A 21,261-nucleotide genomic window follows, 5' to 3' on the forward strand; every position below is an offset into this window, starting at 1 on the left:
TTTAAACATAAGGAGTCACTCATTTAAGACAGAGTGAGGATAATTTTTTTCTCATGAGGGTTGTGAGTCTCTGAAATTCTCTTCCTCTAAAATAGAGGAAGAGTAAAGTAGTAGAGTCTGTGAATATTTTTAAAGCAGAGCTAGATAGATTCCTGATCAACAAGGGGGTGAAAGGTTAATGGGGGTAGGCAGGAATTTGAGGTTCAGTTTATTAACAAATCACCTTATTGAATGGGAGAGCAGGCTTGAGGGGCCAAGTGGCCTCCTCCTGCTTCTAATTCTGATGTTCGTATGTTCCCAAAACCAGAATAATCAAGTAGGAGTGAAAGTTACAAAAGTAAGAATAGTAGAATTTGTCGCTCAATATAGATTCCCTGTGTCCACATCAATGACGAGCAACAGTGAGATGCCCAAAATTTTGACTGAGCAACAGAATGATCTGTTGTTTTACCATCCATGGTGACATACTCAAAGCTACTCCTAAGAAGAGACACCCAACCACTCCCCACATCTACGAACTCCCCCACATGTGGAAGCAATGAGGGCCTGTTTTTTCAACAAATCTTTTTGAAGTGGTTCCACTTTAAGGAGAGCTTATACTTTTTCCCCTCATGATGAATATGGTGTTGGGAACTGAGGAGTGGCTCCACAATTTGGGCACATATTTGAGGGTATCTGATTATGATGGGCTGTACAGTATCTCTGACATAATTCATATTGTTTGGCCCAAAGTGCTTTTCGAGAGCACTTGTCGCCATATCAAACACAGATGCGTTTTTTGTGAGCCTTTCGAATATATGCTGGCCTTCTGCTCTGAGACAGTGCAGGCGTATCATCAGCTTGTAGATCGCTGCTGCATCTGAACTTTCCGTCCCCGTGGTGAACCCTGAAATCCAATGATCCCAGCATGGGCGCAGCATGGGTGGAGTTCCTGGTGGAGAAAGGAATGTTGCTGGAGCTTGTAAATTTAAATTATCCTCCGTCTCATCACTAATTAGTGTGTTTTCTGCCTTGGAGATGTGCAGAAATGACTAAACTCTCTGTATAAACAGGGCTTAATTTACAAATTCTTTTCAAATGTCTGCCCTCTCATGCTTCCAGCTGTTTCTCTCAGTTTAGTTTCATTGGTCACACTATAACCACACTGACACTTGACTAACTGCAAACAGTGAGCAATCAGCAAGCACTGAGCAACCGAACGGTTGAACCGCAGTAAAGTTAAAAGTTAAAGTTTATTTATTAGTGTCATAAGTAAGGCTTACGTTAACAATTCAATGAAGTTACTGCGAAATTCCCCAAGTCGCCACACTCCGGAGCCTGTTCAGGTCAATTCTCCTAACCAGCATGTCTTTCAGAATGTGGGTGGAAACCTGATCACCCGGAGGAAACCCACACAGACATGGGGAGAACGTACAATCTCCACACAGACAGTGACCCAAGCTGGGATTCGAACCTGGGTCGCTGGTGCTCGGGGGCAACAGTGCTAACCACTGTGCTGCCTTGCCCCAGAAGTAGCCCTTCCAGTCTGCTGGATGGAACCACTGATGCAAAGAAGCAGCTCAGGCCATGTTCCAGAAAGAAGTACAAAGTAGGGGAAGCACAGTACAATCCAGATCACGAGTTAATGATGTGTTGATGCACCATCAGCCACCCTGCTGGTATGGGCACAGACCTGATTGCTATACCATGGGGCTGTTCAGCTTCTGGACCAAGATACTATTACACTTCAAAGCCCCAGTGTTCCAGACATAACATCTCTGCCCAAAATGACTGCTGGGACGACGAGGACCTTTAAAAAGGTCTGTTGGCAACGTTCCTTACAGTCATTTCTGTTGGGTGCATTTCAAGATAAATGCTGCCATATGTTTTTAATGCCCTGTAATTAAACATAGAGGCTGATTTCTGCACGATTGCTAACAGATTAATGTATAGTAAATTTCATGGCATGGCCTGGTCAGATAAAGGACATTTCATTAGTTTATAGAAAAGGTACTGCTCAGCATACCCCAAGAACAGTCAATCTCAGCAGAAATCGCATAATCTGAGCACTGCTGTATTTCCCAGTGTCAGAGTGTTAAAAATAGATTTGTATCCTTGCCAAGTGATGTGTATCAATACTCAGAACATGCTGCACCACACATAGCGTAGAATGCATGAAATTTTTCTCTAATGGCTGTTCTGAGTTTGATTTTGTCAAAATGCTAATGGGAGTTTACATGCTTTCTGGTAAAGTTGAAGGTCTGAACCATAAATTTTCCTGGGCCAGTTTTGAACAAGTTGGCTTCAGCAGTGCACTTCCAAAAGTTTGGAAGGGGACTGGCCAATAGATTGTGGCAGGTTTGGATGCAGTCAACCTAGTTCCACCCTGCTTGAACAGCAACCTTATCATCTTCCCATTAGGGGTTCCACAAATATTCCCATCAGTGCAAAAGACAAGGCTGAAGCACTTGGAACCATTGTAAGCCATAAGTTCCAAGTGGATGATCCAACTTGGCCTCCTTCGTTGGTCCCCAGCATTGCAGAGGATTCAGCCAATTCAATTCATCCACGTGGCATCAAGAAACAACTGAAGGCATTGAATAATACAAAGGTGATGGACCCTGACACTAGCCTGACAATACTACTGAAGACTATTAGAACATACAACATTACAGCGCAGTACCGGCCCTTCGGCCCTCAATGTTGCGCTGACCTGTGAAACCAATCTAAAGCCCATCTAACCAATACTATTCCAATATCATCCATATGTTTCTCCAATGACCATTTAAATGCCCTTAATGTTGGCAAATCCACTACTGTTGCAGGCAAGGCATTCCATGCCCTTACTACTCTGAGTAAAGAACCTATCTCTGACATCTGTCCTATATCTATCATCCCTTAATTTAAATCTATGTCCCCTTGTGCTAGCCATCTCCATCAGAGGAAAAAGGCTCCCACTGTCCACTCTGTCTAATCCTCTGATCATCTTATATGCCTCTATTAAGTCACCTCTTAACCTTCTTCTCTCTAACGAAAACAGCCTCAAGTCTCTCAGCCTTTCCTCATAAGACCTTCCCACCATACCAGGCAACATCCTGGTAAATCTCCTCTGCACTCTTTCCAATGCTTCCATATACTTCCTATAATGCGACGACCAGAACTGTACGCAATACTCCAAGTGCGGCCGCACCAGAGTTTTGTACAGCTGCAACATAACCCATGGCTCCAAAACTCAATCCCTCTCCTAATAAAAGCTAACACACCATACGCCTTCTTAACAACCCTATCGACCTGGGTGCCAACTTTCAGGGATCTATGCACATGGACTGAGATCTCTGCTCATCCACACTACCAAGTATCTTACCATTAGCCCAGTACTCTGTATTCTTGTTACTCCTTCCAAAGTGAATCACCTCACACTTTTCTACATTAAACTCCATTTGCCACCTCTTAACTCAGCTCTGCAGCTTACCTATGTCCCTCTGTAACCTGCAACATCCTTCTGCACTGTCCACAGCTCCACCAACTTCGGCGTCATCTGCAAATTTACTAACTCATTCTTCTACGCTCTCATGCAGGTCATTTATAAAAATGACAAACAGCAGTGGCCCCAAAACAGATCCTTGCAGTACACCACTAGTAACTGAACTCCAGGATGAACATTTTCCATCAACCACCACCCTCTGTCTTCTTACAGCAAGCCAATTTCTGATCCAAACCACTAAATCACCATCAATCCCATGCCTCTGTATTTTCTGCAATAGCCTACCGTGAGGAACCTTATCAAACACTTCACTGAAATTTTTATACGCCACATCAACTGCTTTACCCTCATCTACCTCTTTGGTCACCTTCTCAAAGAACTCAATAAGATTTGTGAGGCATGACCTTTACAAAACCGTGATCACTATCCCTAATCAAATTATTCCTTTCTAAATTATTATAAATCCTATCTCTTGTAATCCTTTCCAAAACTTTGCTCACAACAGAAGTAAGGCTCACTGGTCTATAATTACCAGGATTGTCTCTACTCCACTTCTTGAACAAGGAGACAACATTTGCTATCCTCCAGTCTTCTGGCACTATTCCTGTAGACAATGACGACATAAGATCAAAGCCAAAGGCTCTGCAATGTCCTCCCTAGCGTCCCAGAGAATCCGAGGATAAATCCCAACCGGCCCAGGGGACTTATCTATTTTCACACTTTTCACCTTATGAACTTCACACCTCCTCCTTATGAACTTCAATCCCATCTAGTCTAATAGCTTGTATCTCAGTATTCTCCTCGACAACATTGTCTTTTCCTGTGTGAATACTGACAAAAAATATTCATTTAGCGCCTCTCATTTCTTTGGACTCCACGCACAGCTTCCCATTACTGTCCTTGACTGACCCTAATCTTACCCTAGTCATTCTTTTATCCCTGACATATTTATAGAAAGCTTTAGGGTTTTCCTTGATCCTACCTGCCAAAGACTTCTCATGTCCCCTCCTGGCTCTTCCTAGTTCTCTCTTTAGGAACGTTCCTGGCTAACTTGAAACTCTCAAGCACCCTAACTGAGCCTTCACGTCTCGTCTTTATTTAAGTCTCCTTCTTCGTCTTCACAAGAGATTCAACTTCTTTGGTAAACCATGCTTCCCTCGCGCGACCACTTTCTCTCTGCCTGACAGGCACATACTTATCAAGGACACGCAGTAACTGTTCCTTGAACAAGCTCCACATTTCAATTGTGCCCAGCCCCTGCAGTTTCCTTCCACATTCTATGCAATCTAAATCTCGCCAAATCACATCATAATTTCCTTTCTCCCAGCTATAACTCTTGCCCTGCAGTATATACCTATCTCTTTCCATCGCTAAAGTAAACATAACTGAATTGTGGTCACTATCACCAAAGTGTTTACCTACCTCCAAATCTAACACCTAGCTTGGTTCATTACCCAGTACTGAATCCAATGTGGCCTCACCTCTTGGTAGCCTATCTACTACTGTGTCAGAAAACCTTCCTGCACACATTGGACAAAAACTGACCCATCTAAAGTACTCAAACTATAGCATTTCCAGTCAATATTTGTAAAGTTAAATTCCCCCATAACAACTACATTCTTACTTTGGCTCCTATCCAGAATCATCTTTGCAATCCTTTCCTCTAGATCCCTGGAACTTTTCGGAGGCCTACAGAAAACTCTCAACAGGGTGACCTCCTTTCCTGTTTCTAACCTCAGCCCATACTACCTCAGTAGAGTCCTCATCAAACATCCTTTCTGCCACCGCAGTACTGTCCTTGACCAACAATGCCCACACCTCCCCCTCTTACCACCCTTCCCTGATCTTATTGAAACATCTATTTTGTGCTCCTAATCTGGTTGATCCCCTAGCCAAGCTGTACAGCCACAACACTGACATTAACTCAACAGTTTGATTTGATTTATTATTGTCACAAGTATTAACGTACAGTGAAAAGGATTGTTTCTTGCGCGCTATAAAGACAAAAAGCATACCATTCGTAGAGAAGGAAATGAGAGAGTGCAAAATGTAGTGTTACAGTCATGGTTAGGGTGTAGAGAAAGATCAACTTAATGCAAGGTAAGTCCATTAAAAACTCTGACAGTAGCAGAGAAGAAGCTGTTCTTGAGTTGGTTCGTATGTGACCTCAGACTTTTGTATCTTTTTCCCAAAGGAGAAAGGTAGAAGAGAGAATGTCCGGGGTGCATGGGGTCCTTAATTATGTTGGCTGCTTTGCCAAGACAGCGGGAAGTGTAGACAGAGTCAATGGGTCGGAGGCTGGTTTGCGTGATGGATTGGGCATCACATGGAAATTGCCTCGGTATGTCCTGTCCACAATAAGCAGGAAACCCTCCTGCACATGTTGGACAAAAACTGACTCATCTTAAGTACTCGAACTATAGCATTTCCAGTCAATATTTGTAAAGTTAAATTCCCCCATAACAACAGCCTTCTTACTTTCACTCTTATCCAGAATCATCTTTGCAATCCTTTCCTCTACGTCCCTGGAACTTTTCGGAGGCCTATAGAAAACTCACAACAGGGTGACCTCTCCTTTCCTGTTTCTAACCTCAGCCCATACTACCTCAGTAGATGAGTCCTCATCAAACATCCTTTCTGTCAACATAATACTGTCTTTGACTAACAATGCCACACCTCCCCCTCTTTTACCAAACTGGCATCACGGACCCCTGGCAAAATATAAGTCAATAGAAACAGAACATAGAACATTACAGCGCAGAACAGGCCCTGCGGCCCACGATGTTGCGCTGACCAGTTAAAAAACAATGACCCTCTAACCTAAACCAAACCCTTACCATCCATAAACCTATCCACGGATCTCTTAAACGCCCCCAAACTAGGCGCATTTACAACTGCAGCAGGCAGGGCATTCCAATCCCTCACCACCCTCTGGGTAAAGAACCTACCCCTGACATCCGTCCTATAACTACCACCCCTTAATTTAAAGCTGTGCCCCCTCGTGCTAGCTTTCTCCATCCGAGGAAAAAGGCTATCACTGTCCACCCTATCTAAACCTCTAATCATCTTATATGTTTCAATAAGGTAAAGAAGAAAAACTTTTCACTGCTTGGAGTCATACCTAGCTCAAAGACATATAGTTGTGATTGTTGAAGGCGAACCATCTTCATCCAAAGACATCACTGCAGTAGTTGTTCAAGACAGTGTTCTAGGCCCAATCATCTACTGCTGCTTTATCAATGACCTTTACTCCATCATAGGATCAGAAATGGCTCTACTGACTGTACAATGTTTAGTGTTGTTTGTAACTCCACAGATACTGAAGCAGTTTATGTCCATATGCAGGAAGACCCAGACAATGTCAGGCTTTATTTAATAAGTGGCAAGTAACAGACCAGAGGTGTAGGCCATCAGCAGCAGTAGAATTGTATACAACCACAATCTATAACCATGTGGCCCAGCATATCCCCAACTCAACATTACCATCAAACCAGGAGATTAACTCTGGTTCAATGAAGTGTGCAGGAGAGCATGTATTATGATATAGCACTTGGTAATTGCCAGACTGCCTAAATCCCAAAGGGAAACTTGATCAAACTATCACAACTATTTGTAATTTATATTTTAATACGAAAAGCTATGAGTACTGAAGTCAGGAACAAAAATTCCAATGTCACTTTCGGAGTTTTTAAAGATTAAATTAAAACATTTACTTAACAAAAGAAAAGAAAAATTAAGCACATGATTACATTTACACAGTTAAATTAAACTTACAAAGACTTCCTAAAAATCCAATGATGTGCGGGTTAGGATAATTGGCCATGCTAAATTGACCCTAATGTTAGGGGGATTAGCAAAGTAAATGTGTGGGGTTGTGAGAATAGGCCTGGGTGGGATTGTGGTCAGTGCAGACTCGACGGGCCAAATGACTTCTTTCTGCACTGCAGGGATTCTGTGATTCTATGATTTCCACTTAGTTAGACTCACAATTAAATACCCCTTTTCAGGCAATAACCCCGATAGATTCTTAATCTATAAATATTCCAATAATATTACAAGGTCAGTGCACCTAACCAGCATGTCTTTCGACTGTGGGAGGAAACCCATGCAGATACAGGGAGAAAGCGCAGACTCTGCCTAGACAATGACACAAGCCGGGAATTGAGCCCAGGTCCCTGGTATTGTGAGGCAGCAGTGCTAACCATTGTGCCACTGTGCTGCCCAAAATGAGAAGCAAGCGGATTGGTTCATTATTACACACACATGCGTGAGAGGGATTTCGCAATGTCCACCCATTTTTATACTCACACAATAAATGGGGGTAAGAAAAAAGAAAGGGATTGCAGGGCACGATCATAGTAAAAACAGATGTATTAATTTTACACGTGTCCAGATCTGAAATATTCCTTCTAAGAGAAGGTTCCAAAGAATGATAGAATCCTTAAAGTGCAGAAGGAGGGCATTTGGCCCATCGAGTCTGCACCGACCACAATCCCATCCAGGCCCTAACACTGTAATTCCACATATTTACCCTGCTAATCCTCCGACATTCGGGTCAATTTAGCATGGTCAATCAACCTAATCTGCCCATCTTTGGATGGTGGGAGGAAACTGGAGCACCCAGAGGAAACCCACGCAGATATGGGGAGAATGTGCAAACTCCACACAGACAGTGATCCGAGGCCGGAATTGAACCTGGGTTTCTGGCACTGTGAGGCAGCAGTGCTAGCCACAGTGCCGCCCTTTTTTTTTGTCCAGTATTAATGGATACCTGCCATTCCTTTAAATGTGGAAGCTATCATTTGTGGCCAGTGTTATAAACTGCCAGGTGCACTGTCATCACCAGTGCTGGTGTTAGCTGGAAGTGTTATGTGCATCATTTTCTATTTTTGTGGATTCCTAGTTCTGTAGATTTGATTTTTCAAAATGTTCTTAAAAGCACCTCTTGGACTTTCAACAGATATCCTTTTTTGTAACTGATAGTTGACTGATTTTAGAATGCTTTATCTTTCAGGAATGAGGCGGGCATGACAGAAGAAGGTATTTAGAATGAGTCAATCAGGAGGCACAATTCCTGAGTTTCCAGCAGTTAGCAGAGTAGATGAGGGTCTGAGGTCTTTCTGCTGTCACTGGCTTGATGAAAGACAGTACAGGCTGTGGACTGTGTTCCATTCAGTTTGGAAACAGGAACTGCTGGAGTTAAGTTCCAGACATTATCACAGTGCGGCTTGAGGGAGGACATATGAGATATTGTCTGGATTGTTGGACACAGGATGTATATTCCCAAGGCTGGAATCTAGGTGTTTAATTGGAGGCAGAATTCCTTTTGGTTTTAATGTCGGTTAACCAGCTCCCGTTTTGACCCTGTGCTGTTAGTATTGCTAATCTTCCATTATGGGAGATTAGGTCTTTTGAAGGTTGTCCGTTGTCCGGAGTTAGCTGGTCCAGACTCCTCATCGCTGTGCCATTGTTACCTTGAGACTGAGGCAAGACATCAGATGACTGGCATTTCTCCATTTATAACAGCAGAAAAAATTACTGTAAAACATTTCAGTTGATGAATAAATATATATATTATATTATATATACATTTTCTGTCAGTTAACTTCAGAATTTCTAAGATTTTGGGCCAGGCTTTCCACACCTGCCCCCACCACCACCACCTTCTCACCACCACCCCCCGCCCCCCACCCCCCGCCTCCGCCAACAAACCCCACCACCTATGATATGTTTTCCTCATCATTGGTTGTCAGTGGGATCTTCTGGTCCCGCTGATATTTACAGCATTTTGTGTAGCTCGCCTGTCTCGCCGCTGGGGAACCCACTGTGGTGGGGTGGGGAGGGGGATCAGGGGTTGCCTTCAGTGGGACTGGAAGATCTGCCAATGGGAAGGGCAGGAAAATTCCCGCCAATTATTTTGGTCCTTGTCCAGCCATCACAAAGACTATGTCCAACTAACTGTTATAGATTAGAAAGGGAGAAACGTGGGCAAAGGTTTAAAAGAGTGCTGACGTTTTGATTTTGGTCAAAGCTTACTCTTGTTCTGCTGGAAGTTTCAGTTTAAATTGAGACACATTGGTGCAATACTGATTCAATCGTTGCCCAGTGTCAGCCCTAGTGACAGTGATAGTTCTTTCGGTCACATCAAAAAAAACTGTCCATTGCACAGCCTTTTGGCTGACGTCAAGTGTAGTATTGACATGCTGTACTCAGTTGAAGCAATTTTTAAAAGCAGTATCTCGGCCTTTTGGCTAAGATGCAAATAAGATCAAACCTTGGAGGAGGTGCAATGCCTGATGCAATCAGCTTGGATCAAGTAGATCAAGCCCAAGACAGGAGATGAGAGCCCTGTCTTGTCAGCTTGGATCAGGAATGTCTCACTTGCTGAGACTTTGAATTGGGCTTAAATTAGATTGAATTGGATATATAAACAAAAAGAAATCTGTCCACTGCACCGTTGTGGCCAGGCAACCTTTCCATCTGTGGTCTGCTCAGTTTACCCACATTAGTTAGCAGAATGTGTGACTGTAATTTCTTCATCGACAATAGCTCGAGTTTGAATTTAAATTCTTCCAAAAGGCTCTGAGAAGATTAAAGTGCATGTGTACTGGAGTGTGTCTGACACCTGCATATGTTAATTGGAAGACTGAGACCTAAGAGCTGCAGTTCCAATCTGGCACCTCACACTTCTGTTAGCAACATCTGTGTTTTTTAATCATAGCTGCAACTGAGGTAGCGGAGCTTTTATTTTTCAAAGAAAATATCACATCAATGTTTCACCATTTTGCATTTACTCTATCACTTTAGGCCCAACGGGACCAGTTGTCTGAGACCATCTGTCAGGGTACCTATAAGACTCCTTCTGTGACCCCAACAGCTTCCCAGAGGAGCCTCCACAGCAGCAGGTGAGACATAACACCACAGCACCTGTCCACTATAACGTGATGTTCAAGCAACCTTTCCATCTGTGGCCTGCTCAGCCTACCCACATTGATTAGCAGAGGTGTGGCTGTAATTGCTTCACCGACAGTATCTCAAGTAATTTTCGTTTGAGGTCAAGGCAAGGATAGATAAATTTTTGAACAGTAAAAGAATTAAGGATTATGGTGAGCTGGCAGGTGAGTGGAGCTGTGTCCATGAAAAGATCAGCCATGATCTTATTGAATGGCGGAACAGGCTCGAGGGGCCAGATGGCCTACTCCTGCTCCTAGTTCTTGTGTTCTTATGTTAAATTCTTACAAAGGGCCTCTGAAAAGATTAAAATGCATGTGATTGGAGTGTGTCTGACACCTACCTTGTGCATTTCTAGGATATACTGATTTTAAATCATTCTCAATAATGTAATATCCTATTTATTTTGCGGAACACGTATAACTGGCATGACCTAATTTGGTAAATTCAAAGGGGTGAACAGTGCACAAACAGATTTGAATTTTTCTTAGTCTGAATGTTACACATGCTGAGTGTTGTAATTGGTTAGACATTGGCCGCGATTCACCAGACTAAGTGCTCCCGCTGGCGTGAAAACAGGAGTAAATCACATGGCACTGGGATCATCTGTCAGGGATAATTCACCTACTTGATGAATGCAGATATATGCATCCTGTGATTCACGCAGGCCAGCCAGAGCAACATTTAGAGGTATCTGGATGGGGATAAATAGGAAGGATATAGAGGGATACGGACTGAGTAAGGGCAGAATGTTTTTTTTAGTTAGGACATCAAGATCGGCACAAGCTTGGAGGGCCAAAGGACCTGTTTCTGTGCTGTACTTTTCTTTGTTCTTTGTATAGAACCATAGAATTCCTAGAGTGCTGGAGAAGACCATTCAGCCCAACAAGTTTGCATCAAACTCTTTGGCAAACCCACCCCTACACCTATTCCTGTGACTCTATGCATTTAGAATCATACAGCGCAGAAGAAGCCCTTCGACCATCCAGTCTGCACCGACACATTAGAAACACCTGACTTCCCACCAAATCCCATCTGCCTGCACTTGGCCCATAGCCCTGAATGTTATGATGTGCTAAGTGCTCATCCAGCTATATTTTAAAGGAAGTGAGGCAACCTGCTTCCACCACCTTCCAGGCAGCGCATTCCAGACCGTCACCACCACTCTCTGGACAAAATAGTTTTTCCTCACATCCTTCCTCAACCTCCTGCCCTTTACCTCAAACCAATGTCCTCTTGTGACTGATCCTTCAACCAAGGGGAACAGCTGCTCCTTATCCACTCTGTCCATGTCCTCATAATCTTGTACATCTCAATCAGATTGTCCAAACAGCCTTCGCTGCTCCAGGAAAAACTACCCATCCCTATCCAACCTCTCATCATAACTGAAATGTTCCATCCCAGGCAGCATCCTGGTGAACCTCCTCTGCAGCCCTCCAATGCAAACATAGCCTTCCTACAATGTGGCCTCACCAAAGTCCTATACAATTCCAACATGACTTCCCTGCTTTTGTAATCTATGCCTTGATTTATAAAGGCAAGTGTCCCACATGCCTTTTCACCACCCTTTACCATAGCTAGCCTAGCCTACAGATCAGTCGTGATTAGGGTAGGCTTGAGGAGCTAATTTGCCTACTCCTACTCCAATTTCTTATGTTCTTATGTTCAAATGGAATTCTGGGATTTATTGCTAAAGGATTAGAATATAAAGGTAAGGAAGTGTTGCTACAACTGTACAAGGCATTGGTGAGGCCGCACCTGGAGCATTGTGCGCAGTTTTGATCCCCTTACTTGAGGAAGGATGTAGGAGCATTGGAGGCAGTTCAGAGGAGGTTCAGTAGCTTGATTCCAGAGATGAGGGGTTTGTCTTATAGGGAGATTGAATAATTTAGGCCTAAAGTCTCTAGAGTTTAGAAGAATGAGGGGAGAGTTAATAGAACTATCTAAGATGCTAAAGGGGATTGAAAGTGCAGACATAGGATGTTTTCTCTTGTGGGTTAGTTTGTAAAGAGGGGTCATAGTTTTAGGGATAGCAGATTTCAAACAGAGATGAGGAGAAATGACTTCTCTCAAAGTGTTGTGAATGTGTGGAATTCACTACCCCAGTATGCGGTGGATGCCGGGACATTGAGTAAATTCAAGGAGGAGATAGACAGATTTTTAATTAGTGATGGGTTATAGAGAAATAGCAGGAAAGTGGAGTTGAGGCCAAGACAAGATCAGTTATTATCACATTTAATGGCAGAGCAGGCTCGAAGGGCTGAATTGTCTACTCCTGCTCCTTATGTTGTTTGGACACTTTGGACACCAAGGGGCAATTTAACATGGCCAATTCACCAAATCTGCACATCTTTGGACTGAGGAAAGAAACCAGAGCACCCAGAGGAAACCCACATAGACAGAGGGAGAATGTGCAAACTCCACACAGACAGTCGCCCGAGATTGGAATTGAACCGGGTCCCTGGAGCTGTGAGACAGCAGTGCTAACACTGTGCCATTGTGTTGCCCTTCAGTTCTTTTCAGAGATTAGGACAGTTTCAGTACTGTGCTTAGTTCTGGTCGCCTCATTACAGGAAAGATGTGGAAGCCATAGAAAAGGTGCAGAGGAGATGTACAAGGATGTTGCCTGGATTGGGGAGCATGCCTTACGAGGATTGGTTGAGGGAGCTCGGCCTTTTCTCCTTGGAGAGACAAAGGATGAGGGGTGACCTGATAGAGGTGTATAAGATCTTGAGATGTATTGATCGAGTGGATAGTCAGAGGCTTTTTCCCAGGGCTGAAATGGTTGCCACAAGAGGACACAGGTTTAAGGTGCTGGGGAGTAAATACAGAGGAGATGTCAGAGGTAAAGTTTTTCACTCAGAGGGTGGTGAGTGTGTGGAATGGACTGCCAGCAACGGTGTGGAGGCGGATTCGATAGGGTCTTTTAAGAGATTTTTAGATAAGTACATGAAACTTAGTAAGATGGAGGGTTATAGGTAAGCCTAGTAACCTCTAAGATAGAGACATGTTCGGCACAAGTTTGTGGGCCGCAGGGCCTGTATTGTGCTGCAGCTTTTCTATGTTTCTACGTTGTTAAAGGGTGCCCCGATCCCCATGTTTGCGGATAGGTCCCCCAATACCCCCAAAAATCGAAATGATGCCTCCTCCAATCCCACTGACTGGGGGAGCACCACAAACCCCACAGCAAAGAGGGGCATCCCCCATCCTGCTCCACACCACTCAAATAACGGGTCACCCCATCTCCTCGCGCTATGCAAGCATGAGGGTGACCTGATCACATCCACCTTTTCAGGCCCCTTCCTACACCCCCACCAAATTATTGAAACAGACTGTGGAGTACTGACTCTATCCTAGATACAATCAGTTAACTAAAGATCCACTATCAGGCATTGCTCCTGGTATCTAATGTCCAGCTCAAGGGAAGCTGTTACCAATTGAGCTATCAAGGTGCTCCCCTCTGAATAAGTCATTAACAACATTATAAGACTGAATTTTCAAAAGGGGCTCCGATGGTTTGTCTGCTTCTTTAAGGAAAATATTAAATTTGAAATCCAAATAATATTTGAGCAGGAAATGTGTGGGAATGGAACTTTTGTAGATTAAATAGTTTCAGGACTTGAAATGAGCTTTTGATTGAAGTTTTTGGTTGAAGTATTTCCTCATTAATGCAGCAATCAGTACTGGTTTGTGTATGTAATTATTTAATATTTAAAAGTAGTTGTAGAATGTGTAAGAATGCTTTTGGTCTACATTATGAAAAAACACCATTTTTTAAAGGTCCTGCTGACTTTAGTGGACTATGTTGTATTCTGAGCCCTTCTGTATATCTATGGCTGAGTAAACGCTGCTTGATAGCACTGTTTGATTGCACTGTCAACAACACCTTACATCAGATTTCTGATAAGCAAGAACGGACAGATGTGGAGGTAGTTGGCCAGATTGGACTTGTCCTGTTTTGTGTGGGCAGGACAGTTCTAGGTAATTTTCACATTATCAGGAAGATTGCAGAGTTGTACTTCCAGGAAGAAGTCTCGCAACACCAGGTTAAAGTCCAACAGTTTATTAGGAATCATGAGCTTTCGGAGCACTGCTCCTTCACCTGGTGAACCTCATGATTCCAAATAAACCAGTTGGACTTTAACCTGGTGTTGTGAGACTTCTTATTGTGCCCACTCCAGTCCAAAGAAGGCATCTCCACATCAGAGTTGTAGTCAGACTGGGACAGCCTGACAATTGTTTCAGACTTACTCAGGTGTATTGTTAGATATTTTTGTTGAAGTTAAGTACTGACAAGTGAAGAGTATTGATTAGATGGTTACCTGACCACATATAAAGCAGCACTTACTGATACAGAAAAAGAAAACGCCGGAAAAACTCAGCAGGTCTGATAGCAGCACTGGAGAGAAAATACAGCAATGTTTCGAGTCTGGATGACCCTTGGTCAGAGCTCTGATCCAGACTCCAGCATCCACAGTATTTTGCCATTAACCTACTGATAGAGGAGTGGATTAGAGTTAGGAGATATATTTCTGAAATGATCCACTCTGAATAAATCTGTTCCAAGCTATTTTAGCAACTGGCTATCAGGAGTATAGCTTGCATATTTGTCATTGACACTTCATATTTGATAAAACGTGCAGAACCAAAATACCATAGCACTTCTTTACAGATGTTAACTGGCCAGCCATATACTTCTGTTTTCATTTATTGTGAGAGGCTGTTGTCATCACTGTGCACACTTCTGGGTTCATTGAAACAGCTGCTACCTTGGCTGTCTTGCTGATTTTGGCCAGAATTCTCTGGCCTCCTACTCCCCACTACCGCTAACAGCAAGAGAGGAGAATTTGCCGCTCCGCCAAAACGCTATTCCCAGCAGCGGGACTGGAGAATCCCAGCCATGGGCGAGGTAGGAGAATTCAGGCCCCTACATCACCCACGGGCAGAATTTTACCAGCACGTTTGCCCAAAGTTCATACAATCCCACCCTAGGCCAACAGAGAATGTCATTCTCCGAGCCTTGGGGAGGGCGTGCCGGTAAAATTCTGGCCTAAGTGTTGAATTCGGATGACAACTGGAGTAATTCACACTATTTTTTTCAGTGGGATTTCAGAGAAGAGTCTCCCACACTCTGAGCAGTGCAGAGTGCACAAGCGTGATTCCAGAAATCAGGGAATGGGGCCTATTCCTGCTGGAGAGGCCAGCAGCATACTGCTGAGTGGGCCACTGCTCATGCCCCGATCTGTCAGTACCAAGATTGGCATATGAGCAGTCAATCCACACAAAGATTGCTGGTCAGCCCCGCGTCCCCAACTTCACTGCCCTTCCGACCCCCATCCCCATTCCCTAGTCTGCCAGCGTTGAGATCGACGCATGCGCAGTGTGTCCTATCTGCCAGCCTCCTGTTTGCTGACCAATGATCTCGACCCCAGCATCGCTGCCTCCCCCCAAGCATGTCCGGGCAACCTCGACTCCCCCTTCAGCCCCAATTCCCGGAACCCCCCCCCACACCACAATCCCTCCTCACCCAACCAGTAGTCCCGACTCCTGCCCAGCTGTCCCGAACCCTTCTCCCCCACAGTCCTGATCCTGCCACCCGAAGTCCCAACTCCACACCACCCCCCACAAGCAGGCTGCCCCCCACCCCAATGGGCAGTGCCAGGAGACAGAGGTGAGCACTGCCAAGGTGCCCATGTCCAGGGGGGCACCACCCCACCGACTAACCCTCTTGGGGGGGCCCCTTACGCTCTCCGAAAATGGGGAGCCATTGTAAACCCCGCTGGAGTGAAACATTCTGGCAGGGGTTGGGGAATGGCGAGCAGGCCCGGACGTGGGCCTACTAATAGCATTTAAAATATATTTAAATTAGGCAGTCCAGCCCTGGGAGATGCTATCGGGGTGGGATGCCCAGCGAGGATCCCACGGATTGGGCACCACTGGAATCTTATAGTCCGCTGTTCTGATGGGAAAATCAGCCGTCTGTGATATTAAACTAAGATTGTGTCTCCTTGCTCACATAAACAGGAAAGACCGTTTGTGTCTTATTTGTAGAGGAGCAGAGGGTTATCTTATTGCTCCAGCAAGTAATCCCCCCATTTTAGTTCATTTGTTTGTTGCGTGGAAATTAACTTGTGTGATTGCCAACAGATCACAGGGATCACAACTCAAAGTTAATTCATTGACATTAAACCACATTGGATTATCTTGAGAACATGGAGTTTCTTTTATAAGAATCATTGAAATTGTTACCCAGAGGAAAGCTTTACAAGTGCTAACTCTAATGGCAGCTATTTCTATTATTTCTCATTTCTCGTTCCGTCTGAATCCTTTCCAAATACTTATTCAATTCCTATGTTAGTATTTTCTGTGTTAATATCCTCTATTTATGTCAGAAATAATAGTCTCAAAGTCCTGGGAGCTGGAGTGATTCAGTGGATAGCTGTCCCACTTCAGAGCTGCAAGGCCCTGGGTTCAAGCCCCACTGCAGGACTTGATAGCTATGCAATAATGCTGTCACTTGTGTAGTTACACCAATGTGTGTGAGCGCTGACCCCAAGCCTGGGTAAATGGGGAGAGCTGACCCCAAGGGAGGGCATCTGGTTAAAATAAAAAGCTTTTGCCAAATCCAAAGAAATGAAAGTGATCAACCGGCATTGTGATGACTACATGGGAAAAGCTCGAGTTTACGTCCATATACATCCCTGGGAAGAATACAGCACAGAACCTTGTGTTATGGAGCAACTGTGGGTGGCTGACAAAAATCACTGCATCTCTTTCCTGATCTGCTTTGTAAAGGTACATTCCAGAAGGAGATGGGTAACAGTGTGAGGAGGTTGTGACACTTCATGTATGCTGGAAAGATCTGACAGCCAGCGCTTAGTACTTGTTTGAAAGTTCTGGCACTGAGGCATTTTGCACCTTTGCCGGTTGCTGCAAGCTGCACCTTATCCAGATCAAGGCAATGGCCTTTCAGAGTCAGTACCTGACCTGTACACTACATTTTCCAGGATGTTGCCTGGCATGGACGGCATTAGCTCTGAGGAAAGGTTGAAGAAACTTGGTTTGTTCTTACTGGAGCGATGGAGGCTGAGGAGCGACCTGATAGAAGTCTACAAGATTATGAGGGGCATGGACAGAATGGATAGTCGGAAGCTTTTTCCCAGGGTGGAAGAGTCAATTACTAGGGGGCATAGGTTTAAGATGCAAGGGGCAAGAATTAAGGAAGATGTATGAGGCAAGTCTTTTACACAGAGGGTAGTGTAGAGCCTGTAATTCGCTACCTGGGGAGGCAGTGGAAGTAGATATGATAGTGAATTTTAAGGGGCGTCTTGACAATTACGTGAACGAGATGGGAATAGAAGGAAGGTAGGGGGCTTTAGTTCAATCGGGCAGCATGGTCAGTGCAGGCTTGGAGGGCCGAAGGGCCTGTTCCTTTTCTTTGTTCTTTGTTCTACACTTCAGTTATCTTGCAGTCTTTTGTTTTGTTGATCTGGCAAGTTCTCTCTAGCCAACTCACTATATTCTGATCATGATCAGCAATGGCCCCATGCATCATCTCTCCAAATCCACAGATTAGCAGATCACCCTTGCTTCCTCTGCTGGAAGGTCATTCACTATCTCATGCTGTGAGCATTGATGCTCTTCCAAAGCAGTCAAAATGCCAAATGGCATACACCACCATCTGTACTTCCCAAATGGCGTCCAGAAGGTTGTCAGGAAATTGACACTTCCATCCAACTTCACTTGCCAGTATCCGTCCTTCTCATCTAGGGAAGGAAAGAGGTTTGCTTTGGCAAGTTACAGCAAAATTTCTTCAGTGGTTGGCATGGGAAAGTGAGCTCTCTTCAGAATTTTGGATCAGTGCACAATCTCAACCTTCCCAGTTTCTTTCACTGTCACTGAGTCTGTAAAAGTTGTCACTTTCCAGATTGCTCCCATCCTTTCACCTTCCTCTATCCTGTTTTTCAAGTTGGACTACAGGTCAGCTGGAAATCTCCTTGATCTCACACTTTGGAGCAGCATGGTGGTACTGCTGCCTCACAGCTTCAGGGACTCAGGTTCAATTCCTGGCTTGGGTCACTGTCTGTGTGGAGTTTGTACATTCTCTCTGTCCCTGCACAGGTTTCCTCCAGGGACTCCAGTTTCCTCCCACAGTCTGAAAGATGTGCTGGTTAGGTGCATTGGCCATGCTAAATTCTCCCTCAATGTACCTGAATAGGCGCCAGAGTGTGGTGACTAGGTGATTTTCACATTAACTTCATTGCAGTGTTAATGTAAGCCTACTTGTGACACAAACGAATAAACTTATATATAAAAAAGTAACCACATTTATTCCTATTAGCTGCTGGACAGGACGCTGATCCATTGAGCCTGCCCCATAATCTCTTAATCATCATGGTTCACAGCACTTGCCACTTAGTCATAGCCACTTAACCTTCTGGGAGATTCTTATGAGAATACTTGTAGTCAAATTGTGACCCTGAGTGTAATTGGAGAGAATTATAAGATGATGAGAGGGATTGATAGAGTGGACGTACAGAGACTACTTCCTTGGGTGGATGTAGCTGTTACTAGGGGGCATAAGTATAAGGTTCATGGTGGGAGATATAGGAGGGATGTCTGAGGCAGATTCTTCACTCAGAGAGTGGTTGGGTGTGGAATACACTGCCTGCTGTGATAGTGGAGGCGGACACTTTAGGAACTTTCAAGCGGTTATTGGATAGGCACATGGAGCACACAAGAATGATAGGGAGTGGATAGCTTGATCTTGGGATTGGACATAGCTCGGCACAACATTGAGGGCCGAAGGGCCTGTACTGTGCTGTAATGTTCTATGTTCTATAGTTTGCACGTAGTGGTATTGGAAGCTGGCCTTCAAAGATTTCTGGAAGAAGAAATTCTGTGACACAGAGAACTAACTTTGTGTGGTTTCAATTTTAGGTAGATTATCAGAGAAGCCAGTAGGGGGCAGAGGCACAGAACTTTCTCTAACAATCCCATCAAATGCTCCCTGCAAGTGGGATAGCAGGTTACTACGCAGTAGCCTTTTTTGGCATGTTGTGCATTATATAATTCATTAGTAATCTAAGTGTTTGCAGATGGACTTCAAAAAGCTCCTGTATTTAATTATATTTCAGTTTGCTGCACACTTGACTGCAAGCAGAAATGTATTACAGTATTTAATAGCTAAGTACATTTTAATGGATCTAAGATCTAAGAAAATTGGAATGCTGTGCAAAGTCTACTTTTTTTAATCCCTCTGACGACATTTTTCTCAGTTGCTCTGTGGTTTTCTGTAAAGCACATTCTGCCTCTGTAATTCATCAAAGCCATTTATTTCTCTGAACCAAAATGAACTGGACTAATTAAGATTGAAACTAATGTAATCTAACACATCGTCCAAAACCACCCCCAGTGCTTCACTTGCAAGGTGAGGAATTATTCTAAAGTGCAGTAATCTTTTTCATGTAGGCAAAAGGGTGTAGCAAAAGGAATTTTCTTTATTTATTTGCAGAACATGGGCTTCGCTGGCTGGCCACCATTTACTGCCCATCCTGACTTGCCCTTGGAGTGAAAAGTCTGACAACACCAGGTTTTAGTCCAACCTATTTATTTGATAATGTACTCACAAGCTTTCGGGGTTAGCCCCTTCGTCAGGTGAATGGAGAGTTCTGGCCTCAGACAGAACATATAAAGCACAGACAGTTTAGAGATTACTGATTAGAATGCGAATCCTTACACCTAACCTGCTGTTCAAGACCTGAAGTGGCTGATAATGTGAGTGGAAGGAGCACTGATCACAGTTTAAAGAGATGTGTATTGTCTCCAGACAGTACAGTAAGTGAGGTTTTGCAAACCCAGGCAAGTCACGGGGGTTACAGATAGTGCGACATGAACCCAAGATCCCTGTTGAGACCGTCCTCATGCGTGCGGAACTTGGCTATCAGTCTCTGTTCAGCGACTCTGCGCTGTCGTGTGTCGTGAAGGCCACCTTGGAGAATGCTTACCCGAAGGTCAGAGGCTGAATGCCCGTGACCACTGAAGTGTTCACTCGAACAAGTTCTGTCTGGAGACAATACACATCTCTTTAAACTGTGATCAGTGCTCCTTCCACTCACATTATCAGCCACTTCAGGTCTTGAACAGCAGGTTAGGTGTAAGGATTCGCATTCTAATCAGTAATCTCTAAACTGTCTGTGCTTTATATGTTCTGTCTGAGGCCAGAACTCTCCATTCACCTGACGAAGGGGCTAACCCCGAAAGCTTGTGAGTACGTTATCAAATAAATAGGTTGGACTAAAACCTGGTGTTGTCAGACTTTTCACTGTGTTTACGCCAGTCCAACGCCGGCATACCCACATCATGACTACTATTGCCCTTGGAGGGCAGTTGTGAGTCAACCACATTGCTGTGGAATCACACATAGGCCACACCAGGTAAGGATGACAGATTTCCTTCCCTAAAGGACATTAGTGAACCAGATGGGTTTTTCCAACAATCAACAATGGTTTCATGGTCATCAGTACATTCTTAATTCCAGGTATTTTTTATTGAATTCAAATACCACCATCTGACCTCCAGTTTGGTAAAACACTCCACCGGTTCAAATAAAGTTTGGGCTTCAGAATAGCTGTGGCCTGTTCACACTGGAACAGGTCAGTGTGCTCTGCCATTTACCCAGTGCCCTCGCTCACAGTCACACACTGCACTCTGGCAGTTGATTGTTGTGTTTCTGTAGTTTCCCCATTTGCGCAGCACACTCTCACAGTCTTCCCATTCAACTGCCACATTTCCACAGTCTCTGCTGTTCACCAAGGGCACTCCAACATTCCCTCTGTCTGGTTCCA

At 44.2% G+C, this 21,261-nt stretch overlaps 1 protein-coding gene across 4 annotated transcripts in view; it reads left to right on the forward strand.

Annotated features, from left to right (window-relative positions):
- kif6 (kinesin family member 6) overlaps window positions 1-21,261 on the forward strand; it is a 430,254-nt gene that overhangs the window by 387,724 nt on the left and 21,269 nt on the right. For all 4 annotated transcript variants that reach the window (XM_080192988.1, XM_080192989.1, XM_080192991.1 and 1 more), the window contains one exon: window positions 10,271-10,368. In XM_080192988.1, coding sequence (XP_080049114.1) covers window positions 10,271-10,368 — 98 coding nt within the window. The remainder of the gene's footprint in view (window positions 1-10,270; window positions 10,369-21,261) is intronic.

This window comes from Carcharhinus amblyrhynchos, chromosome 7 (genome assembly GCF_965287045.1).
Source record: "Carcharhinus amblyrhynchos chromosome 7, sCarAmb.v2.hapA, whole genome shotgun sequence".
Classification (NCBI taxonomy): domain Eukaryota; kingdom Metazoa; phylum Chordata; class Chondrichthyes; order Carcharhiniformes; family Carcharhinidae; genus Carcharhinus; species Carcharhinus amblyrhynchos.